Source organism: Dysidea avara, chromosome 8, assembly GCF_963678975.1.
Source record: "Dysidea avara chromosome 8, odDysAvar1.4, whole genome shotgun sequence".
NCBI classification, from domain to species: Eukaryota; Metazoa; Porifera; class Demospongiae; order Dictyoceratida; family Dysideidae; genus Dysidea; species Dysidea avara.
Window position 1 is genome coordinate 22,390,676 of NC_089279.1, and position 20,636 is coordinate 22,411,311.

General features: G+C 36.9%; 2 protein-coding genes across 3 annotated transcripts in view; one reads left to right on the plus strand and one right to left on the minus strand.

Moving 5' to 3' along the window:
* LOC136263271 (uncharacterized) overlaps window positions 1–1,140 on the plus strand; it is a 49,384-nt gene extending 48,244 nt beyond the window's left edge. The window contains exons 9-10 of the mRNA XM_066057780.1: window positions 776–838; window positions 896–1,140. Coding sequence (XP_065913852.1) covers window positions 776–838; window positions 896–1,111 — 279 coding nt within the window. The 3' untranslated portion in view covers window positions 1,112–1,140. The remainder of the gene's footprint in view (window positions 1–775; window positions 839–895) is intronic.
* A 1,512-nt stretch (window positions 1,141–2,652) lies between these two features.
* On the minus strand, window positions 2,653–17,607 carry LOC136264122 (uncharacterized). 2 transcript variants are annotated; one of them, XM_066058815.1, is made up of 3 exons: window positions 17,463–17,607; window positions 6,222–6,536; window positions 2,653–3,177 (listed from the first exon to the last, which is right to left on the minus strand). In XM_066058815.1, exons 1-3 carry the CDS (start codon window positions 17,515–17,517, stop codon window positions 2,771–2,773), a joined length of 777 nt encoding a protein of 258 aa, XP_065914887.1. In that variant the 5' UTR covers window positions 17,518–17,607; the 3' UTR covers window positions 2,653–2,770. The 2 variants fall into 2 exon arrangements, with proteins under 2 accessions (XP_065914887.1, XP_065914886.1); XM_066058814.1 differs by lacking the exon at window positions 17,463–17,607 and adding an exon at window positions 14,828–14,952.
* Window positions 17,608–20,636: the final 3,029 nt, after the last annotated feature.

The window sequence follows — 20,636 nt, forward strand, 5'->3', positions numbered from 1 at the left end:
TTAGGATGTCCACCCTATCCTACAGGTACACTGGGACATCCTACTTAGAAATCTGACAGCAAACTTGGACATGAGGGGAGGAGGTATTGTTTATACAAAGACAAGTTCTGTTTTGTTTGGTTACAAGAAACCACAATAATGTGGATTGGGCCTAAAACTGGATTTGTGGGCATGTCCATTTTAGGATAGTCACACTGTGTCAACTAGAACACAATACCAGTTGTGTAGCATGTAGGGTGGGCGACATCTTCAAAAGCACATATCAATAACTTTTTATCACATTATCTTGATGACTACTAATATTGCAATATGTCTCTTTAATAACTCAAACTAGTCCATATCAACTGACCTGCCAGTCCAATTTGTTTTCAAATTCCAAAAATGTTGATTTATTGCAAAGTAGCTGGTTGTCAATACTTACTGTACTCTAGTATTGTATGCCTGAGCTGTACCCATGATGTTTTTTTTGTACAAGATGCATCATACTTACCAAGGTAACAGCAAGTATAACATATTGTGCTTGTTACAGTGTATCTCAATATCATATTTGCACATGGATATCAGTAAAATATTGAATTTCTCGATAATATTGAAATATTGCCCACCCCTAGTAGCATATCAAACTTTCTAGTTTACTCATCACAATTTGTAACAGTGATCCACCATTTGGTGGCATGTTCTTTTCGTATATACGTATCTTTGCATGCACACACACACAATGTAGCAGTCATAATTGGGCAGAATTATGTATGCATTCATTCCTGCACACATGCAGAGTGAGAAGGAGCAGCTGACTGGTAAATTGAAAGAAATGGATGAACAAGAAGCTGATCTTAGAGTAAGCATACAGTAAAATATTTACTACACTGATACATATATCACTACACATCCACAGGAACAACTTCATTCACTACAACAACAACAGTTATCCAGTGAGGAGGAGGATGATATCCACCAGAGGGAGAAACATCACTTCATAGTACAGAAAAAGATATTATCACAACGTTGTGACTTGTATATACAACGTCAGAACAACCTCAAACAAATTAGAGAATATATGCAGGGATTTCTGACTAGAGTTAAACAAGGAAATGTGTCCATTAATGTTTAATAATGTCAATGATGTTCTGTTTGATCTAATCCACCGTTTTATAAAATGGCCAGAGTTTTGTATAATGCCATTAAATTATTGTAGTACATGGCTACACTGCAGGTAGAAATTGACAAATATTTTATTGCATGTTTTTGCTATTGTAGAAATAGTAGCAAGAAACAATTAAAATGGGCTACTATAACCAAACCTCATTGATAGGATTGTAATTGTCTAGTATTGCCAAAACCCATTAGTTATAGTGTCAAGTTTTTGACTCCCTACTGTACAGGTAGTTATGATCTATGCTTTCCTTGATTGTAACTAATTAATTTAATCATGTTCAAGTTCAACAAAATTAATGTTCATTATGATGCAATCAGGCTCCTTTGAAATTGTAAAGGTGTTGATAGAACAGATTAATGATTGTTGTCATTGCAACATCAATAATACAACAACAACTGCTACCCTACCAGTTGAAACTAGTGTAGTAACCAGTAAAGAAGCAGCAGTAACTGATAGGGTGGATGATGTAGATGAAGAAGTGTTGACACCAGCACAGTCACCAGTTGATGTTGACAATGTGATGTGATAGTGTGGGATGATAGACATCTTTATTGATATTAGGTGGAGTGCATGTGGCTGATACTGTAACGAGTGTAAGAATCTTTAAGGATTACAGTTACAACCCCTCCCCTGCATGCCGAAACAGCAGGCTTGTCTGCATTCAAAACAACAGAATTATTTAATCCCATTACTATTTCCTGAGAATTGTTTCTCTACAATTTGGACCACTATCTAGGATTCCTCCTTTTTTGTGCTATACACAAGTGTGTGCAAGTATAGTGCACACTGAACTGTATGCTCAACCAGTACTAAATCCTCATTCCCATATTGACAATACTCTTACCAAGTAGCGTTAGTAAGTTTTGAAGGTGTTCAACAAACGGTTGATAACAATGTTACATCATTCCAAACTAAAACTAGACCTCAGGTATACTGTGTTTAAATGCCAGGTCTAATTAAATGCTTAAACTTTTGTACAAACAATATTATTGGTAGATTAAATACAATACAACTGCATACCACACATGATGATTTGGACCACAGCAATGAAATATATTATAGAAATTTTATCGATGCATAAGCCTGCATGTATTTGACTGTGTGTTACCACGTACAGATATAACTGTATACATAGATGTTGAGTGTGTAGTTGCAAATGACTACATACATACCTAGATTGCCTTACAACTTTACCCGCACACAAATTATTATGTATAATGTTCACATACCTTTACATAATTATTATACACATGTAGCTATTTTGCTACATACTATCAGTAATGTAATTTAATGCTACATGGTGTCCTGTAGCACTTAATGTAGGGTGATCAGTACCACACAACTAATAGTGTTACCTCTAGCTGTAGGAATATAATGTTAAGTGGCAGGGGCGTAGACACGATTTTTTTGAAGGGGGGTTCCAACATCAATAATATTCAGTATTGAGTTACCAGAAGTAGGGATCTGAGGGTGCAGCCCACATGCATTGAGTACAATAATGTTATTATTATTATAGCTATATATGAACAACAGAATCGAATGAATTACATGCATAAATTACAAATTAAATGTAGTTACTGATTGGAATTCCAGCTAAAAGGTGGTGGTGGAACATTAACAGACACTAGAAGTATATTTGGGTGGTGGTTCTGATGGTATATCATCACTAGATGGAACAGCAGGTGTAGTAGTGTATTCATCAGTAGCAACTGGCTGATAACCTCTTGGTGGAACTGGAGTATATTCACTAGTGGGTTGGGTTGGAGGAGTGTAAGGAGGAGGTGGTGAGGTACCTGATGGGACTGTAGAAGTATGAGTCAGTCTGGTTATTAATATTCTTGGATGTCGTTGTTGAGCAATAAAGTTCCGTTGTCGTAGTTGATAGTATTTCAAATAGCTATAGGCGAGACACATCATGCAGAAGACAGCAATAATCACCAGTACTCCAATTATAGCACTGATAATGGCACTAGTAGATGTGCCATTACTACTGCTAGAATCATCATTAGTAGGACTAGTAACTAGAAAATGAAATACAATAATAATTATGTTAATACAATAATGTAGAACAGCTATAAACAAAACATATAATTATGGATAAACAGTAATAATAATCTATAACAAAACAATCAAGCTGTGAAAAAAGAGTGTGGCCCCACAAAAATCCAAGGTGAATAAGTTGTGAAATCAAAAATGCAATTATGTTAGTGCCAATCATTTTAACAATCACTCGTCATTAAAAATGATTGGTATTAGTATCATTGTAGCCATTTCTTGGATGCCACTTTTGATTTTACAACTTTTTTCACACTAAATGTTTTGGGGCTGCACCCTTTTTATAGTTTGACTCTTGTTATAGATATCACTTCTTTTTGTAATTGCAAGCCCCAAAGCCCACTTATAGCCAGCTTTGTTTCTTCTTTTTTACTTCTTTACTAAAGGTATACAATGAAGACTTTTATCTAATTGTGACTAATTTGTGTCTATTTAATGTTAATAATTTTGCAGTCTCTACATATTAGAGTGAATTGTTATGTAGCTAAACACTCTACACAGTAACTCGTAACATAGCCCTACATGGTGACTTATAACTGAACTCTCTATAGATGACTGGTATAAGGCTGAACTCTCTACAGGTTGCTTTTGTCACATAGCTGAATGCTCTACGTAGTGACTTGTAACGTAAGTGTTTGATAACTTATACATAACTGTACACTCTACAGAGTGACTTGTTATGTAGTTGAACTCTCTACAGGGTGACACGTTACGTGGCTGAACTCTTTACAGGTAGCTGAACTATCTTCTATACAGGTAACTGAACCATTATTCAAATACTTGTGCACCAACGGTTCCATTATAAGAGAAGTTAACTAATTTTCTATGAAACCCACATATGTAGCTACATATGTAGCAATAGCTCTGTTCAATTACACCTAGTTATACAGAGCATGCATTTACTTACTGCACTCTAGAATGTACTGCATAACGGGTAATCTTCAAAGGGTTGAATACTTTTTAAAAGGCTCTTCTCTTCAAAAATATATTCCCAGGAGCTATAGTACATGTTGTTCTTCAATAAAATTCTTAAAAGTAACTTGGCTTCATGTGATCTAATACTTTGGTGGAAACTTGCTTAAGTGTAGTTTAGAATTAGTGCCTGCATTGGTCACACAGCATCATTATTATTTAGTTGATCAACCATATTATTCAGAATGACCTTGATGATGCCATCTTTTGTTATTTTACTGAAGATTTGGTTGTGATGGTGACTTATGAGAATTTAATCCATTTGACTTCCCTAGTCTTCTGCCTAGTGCATAGCGAGTGAGGAATTAGTCTCGCTCAGCCACATAATTTCTTCTTCTTTAGTATTGGATCAGGAAGGATCTGGTGAACACAGTATAGCAGTTTTCTTCTGCCATCCCATTGTACTACACAGTTTCTGATCGTTGTGAAACATCTGTTGATTGCACATAATGGCTTTGCAATGACTTTTAAAAAATAGTTGAGCCATATGCACAGTTCTCACCAATCAATGCTAATCAGCAAGCTTTTCACAGCAATCAAAAGCTGTGTGCAGTAGAATCCCTAAAATCTGGGGGGGGGGGGTGCCAGAACACAACTGCTATATTGCATTCACCAGACCTTTTATCTTCCTGACCCAATATAAAAGAAGAAAAGTGGTCTGACTGCACAAGACTGGTGAGTAATCTTCCATCCGTAAGTCAGCATTTTTTTTCTTGACACAAATTCCAAAATCTATATTCAAAATTTAAAACCTTCAAATTCTAATTTGATGTTCAAATTTTCTGCTTCAAAAATGACCCACTATAGAGTATACCTGTTGAAAAAATACTCTAATTACTGGTACTGCATTGTTTAATTGTCAAAGAGTTCTTTATTTAAAAAAGATCAAGATACATGGTAGTGTGTTGGGTCACACCATGGGTATATTGCCAGGAAGAAAATGTGTTTTTCATGCATGCATAGCTCTGTATCCCTTCTCAAAAGCATACAAGTTTAGCACTATAGCTGCCAGCCACCTTCAGCACCTCACATTCTAAATTTCAGTAAAAGCACAAACTCCTAAAATTAGGCTTAATTTCTTCATTTTTCCCCTTTTTCTTCGTCTTTCCAGGGAATATTATTTTTCTTTTTGCACCCTTTACAAAACTCAGCATAAAATGCAAATGTGAAACTCGAAACTTAGTGTAAATTAAGGATGTATTGAGGTGAATTTATGTACCGAATCTGATAAATAGTCACAGAGTTACGGACGATAAAAACAGATCTGCAGGGAATTAAGGAAATGGTTTAAAAATCAATAGGTGTATAGGTTAATCATCATAACTCAAACTTTTTGTGGTTTAAAAGAGAGAGAGAGAGCTACAGACTTACAAGGAAAAAACCAACATAATGTAAAGTTGTTGGGTCAAAATACTCTAACAGAACTGTCAATGAGTAGCAAAAGAAATGTTGACAAAAGGTTTTACCTCCATACCTAACTTCCATCATAGATAATAGACACTCTATCTATGCTCAGGGGCGGATCCAGACTTATGGAAAGGGGGGGTCAAAAATGAACTGAGGCACTACATTGTCTCTGGTTTGATAGGGTGAGACCAAAAAAAAAAAAGGTCACAGCCAGCTGACAATACCTGCCCACCTCACCAACCACGCATTTATAGCTAATAAAGTACATTAAAATCTTTAAATAGCTTACTACACACTGTTCTAATACTCTGACTGCTCTATTAGAGTATTTCGATCTTGGTGCACTAAAAATTTTTGGAGGGGGGGGGTCAAGAGCCCCCTTTGACCCCCCCCCCCCCCCCCCCCCTGTATCCGCCCCTGTATGCTTCCATGCATAACTGAGGGTTCTGTTAATTGAGATTTACCGGCATGTAAATAATTAAAGTCCTGCTGTATATATCATCTTTGAGGAATCATAAAAAGGAAACAATTAAATGTTTTGAATTGGATAGAACAAGAATTTTGTTGAAGTACTGTACTACAAAAGTAACTTACTGAAAAACTTTCACAAAATATTCATTAATCTGCTTACCTTCACAAATCACACCGGCATAATGTCCACAGTTGTGTACACCAAATCCATTATGGTGACAATCAACTAGTCTAGTCTCTGATCCTAAGCAAGATAAATTATCCAACCAGATCTGTCCTGTTCCTTGTCCAAAACTGACAACATCAACAAATCCCAATCCCAGTTGACGACAAGCAACTCTTCCATCATTACTATCCCAGCTATTATCACACACAGTTCCCCATACACTATTATGACACACTTCCACATGACCTTCATGATCATTAGTATGTACACGACCAACAAGGCGAATATCACCCTCTGTGCAGGCTTCCACTGCAAAATAAAAAGTACTATATACTGTTATGCAATTACAGTATACATATGCCATTTGAGACTAGCCATTACAATTTCTCAAGGGTAGTGAGTACGTACGCACACAAAATTTTCACCTAAGACTATTTTATTGTCAATCTGCACTACAAATCTATTGAGTTCCTGCCAGCAGTTTAGATAAAAATTTGAGAAGTAGTATCACAAGTAAAGTACTCATACTGGAGTGGAGGGTGGCAAGGTGGAAGATTCAAAATATACAAATTGTGGGCTAGAAATAAAGTATGAGGACAGTGCTGGCTGTTTAATAGCTATAATGCAGCAAAATCAACACAGGAGACATTTAGCCAATTGCACAAGGTCTTAAACACTTGTGTCACTGCTTTCCATCAAGTCAAATACTTGTCAACCCAGAAATGAGTTTGTTACACTACCCAGAAAGACAGAATATAAATCATTTAGAGGAAATCTGCATGACACTTAAAGCCTGTAATCTGGTAGTGTATAGCTATGATAGTTAGCTAAGCTACTCAATGGTAGTATTATTTGGCTTTTGTCTGGAATATACACCCCTGTAATCTCTTCATGCAAAAACAGCTTGGCTGTAAAACAAGGACTCATTTATGAAAGTAAAAGTATCTGGTAATTGAAAGAGCGAGAGTCAAAAGGAATTAACTAGGCATTCAAGCTATCAAGAAGGTGCAAATCATTGCTGCTAGATGGGTAACATCCAGGGAAAATAGTGTATCCAGCATTAAACACTTGAAGACATATCTCAAGGCTCACAATCCTACACCAAGGCCTATTTACATCACTGCCACTATCACCACCCATTTAACTAGATTCCAACATCCTTTTCACTTTAACATACCTACTGCTAATCATTATCATGATTGGAATTTACTACCTATAGCTATCTCTGCTATTGCAGCTAGTACTCTAAATTGTTTTAAAAATCAATTACTTAAGTGCATAATTAGGCCAGGCAAAGTTGATTCACAGTTTATTGTCCAAAAAAGCATGAGGGCGGGAGGTCATTATTCACTTTTCATTGTGGATTTGCAATGTGCTTTCCTTCACAATGGCCAGATTTTCACTTGTTTTAACCCATCTCTCAGTGTAATTAGCTGGACACATAAGCTACACTGTTAACCGGCTGTAATATCACAATGCTCTGTTCATTGACAAATCTGTTAAACAGGCTAAGAAGGCAAATGAACAGTAGATATAATATATATATATATATATATAACCATGGGGGCATTACTGAGATAATATTATTTAAATAAATGACTTTGCCTGGCCTTAGTAATTGTGACTTACGTATTGAACTTATTGTTGATTATAATATATGCACCGTACCTTATTGATTTGTTTATAATAGGGATGAAATGATTTTAATATTCAAGTACTCTCTAGAGTTAACGATTGAGTACTCACTAATAATAGCCACATCCATTTGAATTGTTTTATACTGAGTTTAATAAGCAGTTCACAGCTTTTCAAGTAACATGGTATTTAATATTCTAGTACTCTCTAGAGTTAATGGATGAACACTAACGAATACTAGATATTTGTAGCCACATCCATTTGACATGTTTTATACTGACTTTAATAAGCAGTTCACAGCTTTTCAAGTAACAACAATGATGCACACACTGTATTTAAATACTGATGTTAGTGTTCCTGACAAGAAATTATGCCACTCAAACTCTATAGCCTTCATTGTGATGGCAAATGCATCATGTGAGCTGGGTCAAGTGATTTTAATGAGTATTCGAGTACCAATTTTACTATCCAAGTACCAAAACCCTTAATGAGTACTCGAGTATTTGCAGTGTTTGTTTCAGCCCTAGTTTATAACTAGTAATTGTCTATGTCAAAGGTGTCACCAGTACCATAATTTGTATATGGTACTGCTGCAGACTACGGTGAATGCATTATAAGTACTCGTTGTGATCCATTATTGCACTGCAAAACCAACACACTACAAAACCGCAATACAAACTGTAAACCGCAGCCAGTGCAACTATTATTGCACTGACTGCGATTTTGCGGTGCAGCATTGCATAAGTTCCGGCAGCCGAGAACGCTACAACACCTCACTGGAATAAAACTCACAGTTCACTCGAATTCTTTTATAGTCTAACATGTAAAAGTTGATTGTGGGGCCATATCGTCAGCACACCAAACGTCACCAATACTATACGTTTCAATGGCAATTGAAAATACCAATGTGGTGGCCACAACTCCAATCTACTTATATACCTTACTAGTTTGATGTCATCTGAGCCCAGATTACCATCTTCGACAATGAGTCAATAAAACTATTATATTCAAAATAATGTTCACCATTGTGGCAGCCAGTTTTTGTCTTGCCACTAGATTCGAGTGTAGCCAGTGTAGATAGTAAGAATTAGACTAGTAGTGTTTAGTAGTTAGGCTTTGTTTACTCAAACCATCTATATTAGCTGCTTTTTTTGCTCAAAAGAATCACTGGTGATCGAGTGATCATGTATGCTGAGCATTACATGATGAGAGCCGAACGGGATAGTGTACTAGCTTTGGTCAAAAGCAATATCTCACGTGGATGAGGTACTGAGAGGGAATGTCAGCACAATGTTTGGGTCGCGGTCGCCCACAATTGATGTTGGAAATCTGGTGTTTATAAGAGGTGCAGCTGTCTATATAGTGAGACTCTCTCCACCTATTAGGTGAGTGGTACATAACAGTTATACAATGTGCACTCATGCTCTGCCTGTATAAATGCACTTGCCTTCGGGCCTAATGGTCTCAGGCTCATACATGCATTTATATCAGGTAGAGCGCTCGTGCCCATTGTATATATATATATAACTACTAAATACGTACTGTTTATAATAACATACATACTGTAATTTGCTGTTTATAATTATATAGTAATTGTAACATATGCGCTGTAACTTAGTGATTCAATTTGATTGTTTACATAACACGTAACTTATTGTTCACAATTAGTAATAGTACCATACATACTCTAACTTATTGGTTGTAACACATGTAATATTGTTGATTTTACATTCTAGGAAAATCAGCTGTGTTGCCTGCCTAGTAATTAATAATAAAGAATAAAGAACGAGGGATGCATCAAGACCAAACATAGAACCCAAGTTAATGGTAAAGTCCAAAGTTAAACTTGTTCATTATAGATACAGTAATTGCATTAACATTCATTCTTGGCTGCTCAAAATATCAACTGTTTCTGTTATCAGTTTATGTTACTTTCATGGATGTACCTTTTTACAGCTGTCTTTGGATGGAGGATTTACTTAAATAAAGCAGATTCATTCTGTTACAGCAAGATATGTATACAGCCCATGTGCCATGTTGGCAGCTAGATAACCAGCTGGCAAGCTCTTACAATTGTAACAATATACTAGCAATAATATTTCAAGTGTTTTAGAAAGTTCAGAAATTCTGTGTACTGTGTGAGCCAGTCACAGTAGCTATGTGGTAATCATAATCACCACAATTATAATGTAGCTTGCGCAGGGGCAGTGGTTTCCACATGCGGTAGTGAGCTATTAGTGCAGGCAGGGGTTGGGGGCACAGCCCGCCCAAGTAGTTGCCAAATTTTTGAACATTATAATGCTTCAAGATTCATGATTTCATGAATAGTATAGAGAGTCTAAATTATTTTTAATATCTGCTTGGCTCCCTTTAGCTAAGTCATAAATGTCAATTATGGTTTACAGCTGGTCAGTATTGTTACTAACTGTAGTGATCTAATACATGTCTATCTTCTCTAATACAAATGAAAACCTCCTGCAGATTTAACCACTAAATTATTCTTTAAATATTTAGGCTAGTCTTACTGTACATTTATATTGTTCTTTATTATTATTATATATATTATTTACCATTACTGTGAAACTTCACTCAGCGAAGGTTATATATACACAGATGTACAATACGACAAGATCATACAATATTATTATTGTGCTATCAAAGTAATTATCTAAATTATACTTAAAAGTATCCAATTCTTTAATAACCATTATTATAGAAGTACACAAAAAATTTAAGAATTTTCAACCATACCATATCGATAAGAAGTACTGGAGTAGTGCATGATATTAAATCACAGTAAAACAATAAGAAGTGTTATATCCCTACTGTGCTCAAGATACCATAAGGAAAATGTACAGTAGGGATGCAACACTTCTTATTGTTTTACTGTGATTTAATATCATGCACTATTCCAGCTTGTTTCAGTACCTTTTATCCATGTGCTATGGTCCCTACTCTAGTTAAAAATTCTAAAAATGTTTGTGTACTTGTTTGTTAACTTTTTTCTGACTAGTGAACCCACACATACCGCATCAAAAGAAAGAATTGGCGCCGCGTGCCCCAGCTATCAATTATCATCTGAAAAGTGAAGTACCTATAATGCTTTGTTGTCAGCTATGTTCAACCTGTTACACAGCATTATGAATCAAGAACTGTTCGAAAAGCACCTCTGCAATCAAAGTAGCCACTATGAAAAATATGGATGATTTCCATTACAAAGGGAAGCCGTCTCATGCTACCACCAAATTGCAGATCGACACCTTTCGCTGTCAGCAAAGATAAATGGGACACTAAAGAGGACGTTGGTAAGTCCATGAAGGATGCATTGCATGATCTGTGGTATGCCAAAAATCACATGTCCGGCTGAAGCGATGTCAAACAGTGAAAAAAATCAAACCTGTAGCTTTAGCTGTTATCAAGTTACGCTTGCCTGAAGGCATCAGTTACTCAGTCAGTCAGTTACTCAGTCAGTAGAAAATTCCATTTAATAATTTTAAAAATTCCATAGCAACTTGTTGGAAGCATTTTGGGTGATCTGAAGGTTTGTTTGGGCTTAGTTGTATCTAACCAATATTGCCTCATCGTTGTCAGGGAAAAGTGAGGCTGGTTTTTGGGTGGTTTTTTCCATGGGCCATGTCCACACCTTACTATACAGTACTATAGTACTGTATGATTAGAGCAGTTTCGACTGCTCTATTAGAGTATCTTGGTCTTTATATACCCTAGCTTGTTCTCTCTTAATTTAATGTAAGATTCCAACCACATCATAGCTATACTGCTCTATTCCTATTTATTCTGGATACTGTATTCACATGGTTAAATGCCATGGCATTTATTACCTTTGCTCATAATATTGATGCGCCAACTATTCGAACTTGACCACCACTCAATGCTCAATGTTTATTTTCAAAATTGATTGTGGCACCACTCAAGTGCGACTACTGTTGAAGGTGTGGCATTTAAATACAGCATAAACTAAGTGTTCCTGCTGCAAGTCTAGCTAGTTACAAGTTAAAATTTTAGAAAGGAGTTTCTGAAACCTTAACAACCCCCCTAAACATGCACTTGTTGCACACAGAACTTGTAAGTACTAAATTTGTATGGTGATATAGTCAGTAATGTAACTATGCAAACACAAGGAAACTAACATAATGCCATGAAATTTTGAAGCCTGAGTTATAATACTAATAGTGGCTGATGGGGATGTCAACAGCAAAGAATCACCTGATTTCCTTGGCACTGATTTGCCTCATATTATGTAGGTATGTACCCTAGTACAAATACAAAAATTGTTTGTTTCTGATATTGATTTAAAAGCTTGTTGTATATCTATGAGCTGAGGTGGGTGTTGAAAATGACAAGCATATAAATTGTAGTGAGGATTGCAACAGTGTGGCATGTAATTAATGTTATACAGTAGTGGCTCATGCTAAGCATGAGGCATGTAGTTTTACTTTCTTGGCTATGTGATTCACTACCATGAGCCTTGATAATTGTCTGTTATTTAAACAGCGCATGCTTGTTGTATGTTTCCAGTAACATTGTACCGACTCATACCAGACCATTTCTTTGGTTTGTTGACAAAAACTTTTAAAGGGTTTCATATGGGTAGTTGAGATTTCATCATGCTTTTGGGGGAAATATAAAGCCTTATAATACTAATCAAATAAGAAGCCTGTGGTCATATGAAAACTAACATGGACAATACAGTGTAGTGTTTATACTGCTGGACTAATAGAGATAATTATATTATACTAGTATCTGAATGATCACAATAATTGTGGTTTTAGGCTAATGGCACTCTGAGCATTATTCACACTGTATGTCATGCTTCAACACACAATATGCTATAAAACTATGATTGTGGGATCTTTAAGTTTACTATTTTGTACATTAACATTGCTATTGGGAGAGATATACTGTATATTATTAAGTTAGAAACTTAATGAACACTTTCCTTTGATGTTTTAAGGCTTAATGCGGTTACTATAATAAAACTGTGGTCTTGATTGTGGTTTTTTTTACTACATTCATAAACGAAAATCAGCGAACTTATGAATGAAATAGTCTTACTATTAGCCTACTTTCTGGACAAGACAGGCACTAACACTGTCAATGTAGTTAACTCTGGATACTCACAGCCACAGTTTGCCAATTTATTTTGTTCTTTGTTTCACTCTTTCTTTATATAATTGCTACACTCAGAGAAATAGCTTTACCATTAGCCTACTTTCTGGACAACACAGCCTAGGCATCATTGGCACTGACTGATGACTTATGTCATGGTGTGGTGTTGACAAGGGACGGTGAATCTCAAAACTAGTTTCTTTTGCTCTTTCTTTACCTGCTTCACTTAGGGTAATGTTCTAAACTGCTTAGAATGAGTCGACATCAATTTCTACACTATTTAAAGCCTCCTCATGCAGATTGCTGTCCCAACAAAATAATCTCACTACTCATTATTTTGAAAATTATGTGCCATACACTATCAGAATTTGAACATTAACAAGAAAGTGATATGTTTATATAACTTTTGCCATCATCATGATTTTATTAGGTAAACTTGTGTATTGTAATTCTCTTTTTTCCAGCAGGTTTGATTGTTTAGGAGAGTATAAATAAATAACAAATAAATCATAAGTGTGTCTCTGAAAGAGATTCATTGGGAATTTTGTCCAACACCAAGTGTGCATTTTGTGACAGTTGTACTCTCTAAAACTCCATCTGTGATTGCTCTACAAGAAATGATTATTGTACAATGCAGCGGTATTAGACTATTATACTTGGATAGAAATTACTCTAGTTCATAGCATGGATGGAGTTGGTAAACCAGGTACTTGCTTAGCAAGGAATTTGACAACTTAAAATAGCTATTTGAACGCCAACTTTATGTTACTAGTGTAACCATATACAGGACATACCAATGTCTGCAAGAATTAATGTAGACATACTGTAGATTATCGTTACCGTTATAGGGGTATACATGTATACACAAAGTGGGAATGATTCATGGAACTATGTATGCTTCAACTCATTTGAAGCATGCATAACACAAACAATAGTATATACCATATTTTACATGTTTGGTTAAATTCCACATCTAAATTAGTCACTGCATTTGAATAGTTTCTACAGTAACACTGCATGTTCTTTATCGGCTCTTTTATTTAAATTTGTGCAGAAGGAAGTTATATTCTAATGAGTTGGTTAGTAGGCTATCCTACAGTGTTTAACTTATTCAATAGATATTAACAGTGAGGAAGACTTGACTCTGGCTTGATGTACAGTGACATGCACTCTTGTTGTACTTGTGTAGTACTCTTATCACTATTATCAGTTGTACTCATGTTTGCTACTATAGCAGCAGCTAGAAAGCAGTCTTGAGTCATCCTTGCCTGAGTAGTGACCCTGAAATCTAACAACGAGCCTCACAACAGAGTTTAAATTGGTGATCCTGCATGGGCAGTGTCACCATGTCAGCTAGTTCAAAGGATACAAGAAGTCACCTTCTACTTGCCCAGCAACTATTCCAGCTCCTGTGTACTAATCAATATCACCACATATACCACTTTAGCGAGGGCGTTCAAAGGCGCCGCTTGGTGTTTAACTCGCATATTGCCCGGGCAATATCATGGGAAAGCGGTTTGCCAATGACTTTGATACCCAGCCAGTTCAAAGAATCGATGCGCTTTGACTCGTTATATTGAGCGACATAGAGCTTTGTATTGTGGGACTCGGTTTTGTAGAGGTTGCTAAGCTTAGTACATAGGCTAAGATAGAGTAGTTGGTTGTTACTAAAGGATAATGAAGGCACAAAATAATTGTTTGGGCGATTGTGGATGCGTATTTCTACCCACCGCGTATCAGCCTTGGAACAGACCACGGAACAGCAAAGCTACTACTGCTATGTTGAAATAGGTTAGTAACTTACAGTTCTAAGTACTTAACTTAATATAATAACTTACTTGCTGTCCCAATAGTGAAGTTAGTTGGCTTAACGTAGTACAAAAATGATAACAATATAAACTCCATCCCACAATCGCAAGTTTTCTAACATTGCGTGTTGAAGCATAGTAACGTATTAATGACGTTTTAACATATGGACAACGTTTTGATGGCTATTAGCCCACGCTATTAAAACCACAATCGATCTTCAGATGCTACTGTATAAAACAAATGGGATGAGTTCTCATTAGTTCTTTCACCTATTAGGTGAGTGCGCCCCAAGTGATATATATCACTTGTACCATGGCTGCTTGGGATTTTGCTGACATATGCACCCGCAGCCCTCGGGCCTGCGGCCCTTGTGCTTTGGGTGTATATATCAACAAAATCCCTCACAGCCATGGTATAACTATTACATGTAATCAATGATTGGGGTAACCATCTACGACCAATTAGTGCTGAAACGATTATTTGGATATGACATGACATTGTTTGATTCATTAGCACACTATTCAAATATTCATGATCACTGTAGTAAGCTGTGTTTGAATAGTAAAAATTGCCACACTAATGCCAATCAATCCAGCTGCATGTGTCAACACCCACTCACAATCGGAGGCCAACTCAACAGCAACTTGCATCATCACACCTCACAATTAGCTCGATTATATTATTGCTCAACAGCAACTGTTATTATCAGTGTGCGAAATAACGTCCGGACACCGGACAATTTCCGGTCAATTACACTAGGTGTCAGGTCATCATTGAATTTGTCCAGAAATAATGTCCTTTCAAAGTTTATAGTGTTAGCATTGGGCTAGGAGGCCAGACATGATGGTATTGACATGTAATTAAGTTATTTGCTTTTGGTTTGTACTGACCACAAGGGTATGCCCAAGATGTACTCTGAGGTTAACAGTTTACTATGTTGTGCCAGCCTACTTGTCTCAGTCACCTGTACTGCAGTAGTAAAATGTATTTATAACCTGATTACAGTTAGTAGCTTTTACTTGTGGTATCCATGATCACCTGTACAACCAGTTTTTAAGCTAGAATGAACAAGACATCAGTGCATCTATTTATATTAGGGATAGAGCCATTATATATTCTAAGCCATGGCAGCTGCCAGCATAAGCAAAGTTTGACCACATAGCTTTATCATTCCAAGGCAAGCCCTGACTGAAGTGCTTATGGTTCCTTTCCTACAAAGGCCCAATTTATTGCATAGAAGCCCTTTCATGTGGCCAGTAGCTACCTTTAAAATGCTGTACTATCAGTATCAGTGAGTGGTTGACAAGTAATCAGCTGTACAGTACATTGGTGGCCCCAGTGTTTGATACAAACATACAAGTGGTAGAAACATAGGAAAGGAGAAACAATAGAAGTTAAAATGTCCAGTCAAATTGCTTAATGTCCACTCAAGTTTTGCAATGCCCTGACAGTACGACAGGACATGTCTGAAAAGTTATTTCGCACACTGTATTATATACCTACAGGGTATTACCATGCTACTGCAGTGGTGACACACAACTGCCAAGCCAGCATATAGCTCCATGCCTTTACGCAATCAAGGAACATTTGCAACCTTGCAACTTGCTTCACAGTTTCACTCCACTGGCACTCTCTTAGCTACTCTTTTGCAGAGTTCCATTGCCTATAGCTACACAGTACAAGTGAATTGGCTTGCGTGAGCATGTGAGTTATTAAAATGCTGTTTGCTCACTACTTAGACCTTTTTATGTCTATTACGTGCACCTGCACTGGTAGCATTGGCAATGCATCACCTCCTGAAAATTAACTGTATGCTGTTACGGGTGGAGTGATGGCATGTTTCTACTAATTAACAATACATTTCTTACAAGCAACTGTCAACAGTGTTAAGGTACAACAGCTACATAAAGGGTCTAGACTTCAGACCACAGGGCTCTAAGTAATTTAGTAAGCCTCAGGCCCTGTAGTAGCGCCTTCACTTTGCTCAGGCGCCACAACACAGGGCCATCAGGTTACTAAATTACTTATTGATCTCTGTGGTCTGAAGTCTAACTATTACATAAAACTATTCCAATTTGAGAGGTCAGTTGGTATTCGCAAGACCTTATTCATTACTGCATGCATAGCCAGCTTCTTCACAGCTCCAACTCATCTACTGGCCTAAGCTCATCATTCATAACTGATTCTATGAGGGGGGAGAGAATTGTAGCAGCACCAACAGAAGCCAATCAACACTTTGAAGTGCTATATACACACATAGCTAACACTTTTTGCATTTTCCTGCCATTTGTGTGGCTTGCATGTTGCACTTTTATCATTATAGTGTGGCAACAGCTAGCGTAGTCAACAGTTTACTCCAGCAAATTACTGGATCACCCTTATCTGTAATTTTTAACAATAAGTACCGACACTGTATAGTTAGATAATTAATTAGCAGCCTTCTGCACAATTTCAGTAGCTACACAGTATTAGATGGATAATATTTATATTCCAACATATAATTCAAGCTGATATGGCTGTTTTTGTCTTCGTCCTACTCCATATAGGGCTGCATGGTTCACCCCAAGAACAACCATTCACGGAGTCAGAAAGAGGCGAACAAAAACGTAACATAACTCGGTTAACTAGACTACTAGACAAAATTACCAGCTAGCTAAAGTTTACCTGCTAAAATCACTGCAGAAGTGAAGACAAAAATGTTCACCAAGGGTTTTTTCATCTTCTATATTCCAGTCAAGGTATGTAGCTACGTGCAAGTATCTACTCAGTATAGATTTAGCACGACGAACGCCCACGTTGTCAATTTAAGTAGCCGTAAAGCTACAGTAGCGATTCCGGAATTCCGTAAATTTTGCATAAAATTTTCTCCGTGAATCTTCCATTGGAGAGTTGGCACAATCAATTCGCTGCCGTACGAGTGATTGATCAAACAATTGTACCGTATCTAGGGTTTCTGGGAGCAAGGAATATGATGGTGCAGTTAGTTTTCTGCTACAAACATGTTTGTGTAGAGTTTTATGCCAATTATAAGATTATTTTGCAATATAGCCACCACAATGTTATGTTCACTTTGCAAGAAACGACCCAGCACATGTTAGTCACACCAAGGTGAGCATATTTGTCCATGTAGTTTTCAATATTACTATGCTAAAAGTCAGCAAATTTGCAGCTCATCTCTTTGATGCACCATTTTGGTAGCTGTCAAGGAGCTGTACATTAAGAGAAAAAATATTATATAAGCAGCTATAAATCAACAGTGCAACTCCTTGCTTTACATGCACATTGTATTTTTGAGTGGAAGTGACTGGTACAGAGTGGTTACACTTCACCATGTGTATGCTGTTTTGCCATCCGCAAGATGATTAATGCATGCAACTATTTATTGGCTTTCTATGGAGGTGACCTTCCTTCAGAGGGTCTTACAAGTAGGTTACACTGTGGTCCATGTATTAAGGTATTTATAACAGAAAGCAGAAGTTCAAAATGTTATTGCAAAGCTCAGTTATAAGCATTTGTTCAATTGTGCCATTTTTGGGACCTTTTTCATTGGAAAGATATGGAGAAAATTTAGCCTATTTTAAAGGATAAAATTGCTTATATCTCCACCATCCTATGACGGATTTAAAAAAAAACTATGTGTTTATGAGATCCTCATGCAGGGAGTACTACACAAGGCTATGTTAAATAAAAATTATTTCCATTAATTTTAAAATTCTCCCGGAATCGCTAGAGCCTACAGCTGAATTTTTCTAACTGTTGGTGCATGTATTTATTATCCAGCATTAGTGATTCACTGACTGTTAGATTAATTCTCCGCCCGCCCGACCACGCACGTGACACGCCATGCAGACCTTCCAACTCACCCGCATTTAAAGCTTTTCACCCGCTCACCTGCATAAATATATTCATCACCCACATACAAATAATTTCCAGCCAGAAATCACTAATGCCTTCATTTACACAATCAGGACCACCCTAACCCTAACGCTACTTTTCGTGTCCCCTAAAGTAAAATGTTCAGGGTAACTACTAGATGCAAAAATAAAAACCTTTTAGTTCAGTAACCACTTACTATCTTTAAATACTGCACACCAAAGCTACAGCAGTAGAAGGTCATGCTCATTTAATGTTAGATTGTCTGAAAAACTTCATATGGATATGGATATTTACATGCATGTTCTATTAGATTATATCGATCCTTAACAGGTTTTGAAGAGGGATCATGTTACCTCTGTAAACCCTTCCCCGAGAGATAATGCAAGCTTTATCAATTGTTGTGCTGTGTCATTACACTATCAGTGGCGTAGCTACCATTGAGGCAACCAAGGCAGCTGCCTCGGTAAAAATGCTCAACAACAGTCTGAGCCTCGGTCTGAGCAGGCCTGAGTTTTGGCACCCTGATTTTCTACTCAAATGTTGCATTACTGCACCACACATAATAGTACTAAGTACTAAGCAGGGCTGGAGTACTAAGCAGGGCTGGAGCCCATGGTGACACGGTGCTGGACCACTTTTCAGCTACTCAGTTGAATCCAGTTGTAAAAAGATCGAGATACTCTAATAGAGCAGTCATCATAATATTATACTCTAATAGAGCATTCAGTACAGATTATAGTCACTGTTCTCATTACACTGCTTGGTCTAGATTTATGTTAATTGCCTTTGCATTACTTTTCAAAAGTTTCAATAAGTCAACTGCATGCATGGTATTGCATTGAGCTATTTGATCATGCATATGCAGTTACAATCAAAAATATAGCCTCCTCATGCCATATGTTTTCAAAATTTTCCTTGAGGGAGCATGCCCCCAAACTCCCTAGTTTTACATGCTCAGTTGAGCATCACATGAAAGAGATAATCTCTGACTTAAACATCATATCATCAATAAAAAGTATAGTGTGCCTGACTATGACCTCCGTTGCAGTCCATGGATGACCTGACCACTCAAAATATCTCTGGAGTAAGTTGTGTTGAATGCAATTAAACTAGTCTAATAATTGAAGCATGGGAGATATACTGTAGCATTAAATATACTGGAGCATTACTTATGGCATGTAGAAAAACGCTCAGAGTCTTTCTTCCGTCCAACCAGATAGTCAACCTGCAAATGTTGTACCACCCATACTTGAATTATTTGTGAATCAGTTGAGTCAGAAGCAGACTCTCTCAATTAGGTCAATGTATAAACTTGCCTTGGTAAAATTTTTTTCCTGGCTACGCCACTGCACTATATTACTCACTCATTTTGTCCTGTCACACTAAATGGTGTGATAGGGTCCTGCTTGCAGAAGTCTAAATTTTACAAGAGGAGGGGTTCCTGAACCCCTTGGAACCCCCCTCCCTGATATTCTTCATGGTTGTATACTGTAGAACCATGTAAGCTTTCTGAGATTATATATGAATGTGCATGAGGGTATATTATTTTGTTGGTTGTGCATGTTAATAATATTATTTTTGAAAGCAAACTGGCTTAAAAAATTACACTTTCTGAGATTGAATTTCAAAGACCATGACAATAAAGCTTACTCTAAGAAACTGGGTAAACTTAAACTCTTGATATTGAAGGGTTGTGGAATTTCCAATAGTTGTAGTTACCCTAAAACAGACCATTTAAGACTGAATGTGAGAGCATTTTAAAGGCATGCAGTGTATACCAGGGTATCCCTGCCTCCCTGGGAAATTTCAGACATTACTTTGTCTGAGATTGAATCTGAGGACATCACTTTTGTTTAGTTTTGTGTGCAAATTTTAAATGCAAACTTTACTTGAGCATGCCTACCAACCATAGCAGAATTTTGCATCCAAAATGCATCAAAATGCCAAGTTCAAAGTTTCATG

Bases quoted from the DNA above. Each gene is read 5' to 3' on its own strand.
- LOC136264122 (XM_066058814.1), bottom strand. From the start codon at position 14,894: ATGGAGTTTATATTGTTATCATTTTTGTACTACGTTAAGCCAACTAAC. The intron at 6,537-14,827 runs GTAAGTTATTAT...TTTATTTTGCAG, and splicing joins CTTCACTATTGGGACAGCAA to TGGAAGCCTGCACAGAGGGT. The intron at 3,178-6,221 runs GTAAGCAGATTA...TTCATTTTCTAG, and splicing joins TGCCGGTGTGATTTGTGAAG to TTACTAGTCCTACTAATGAT.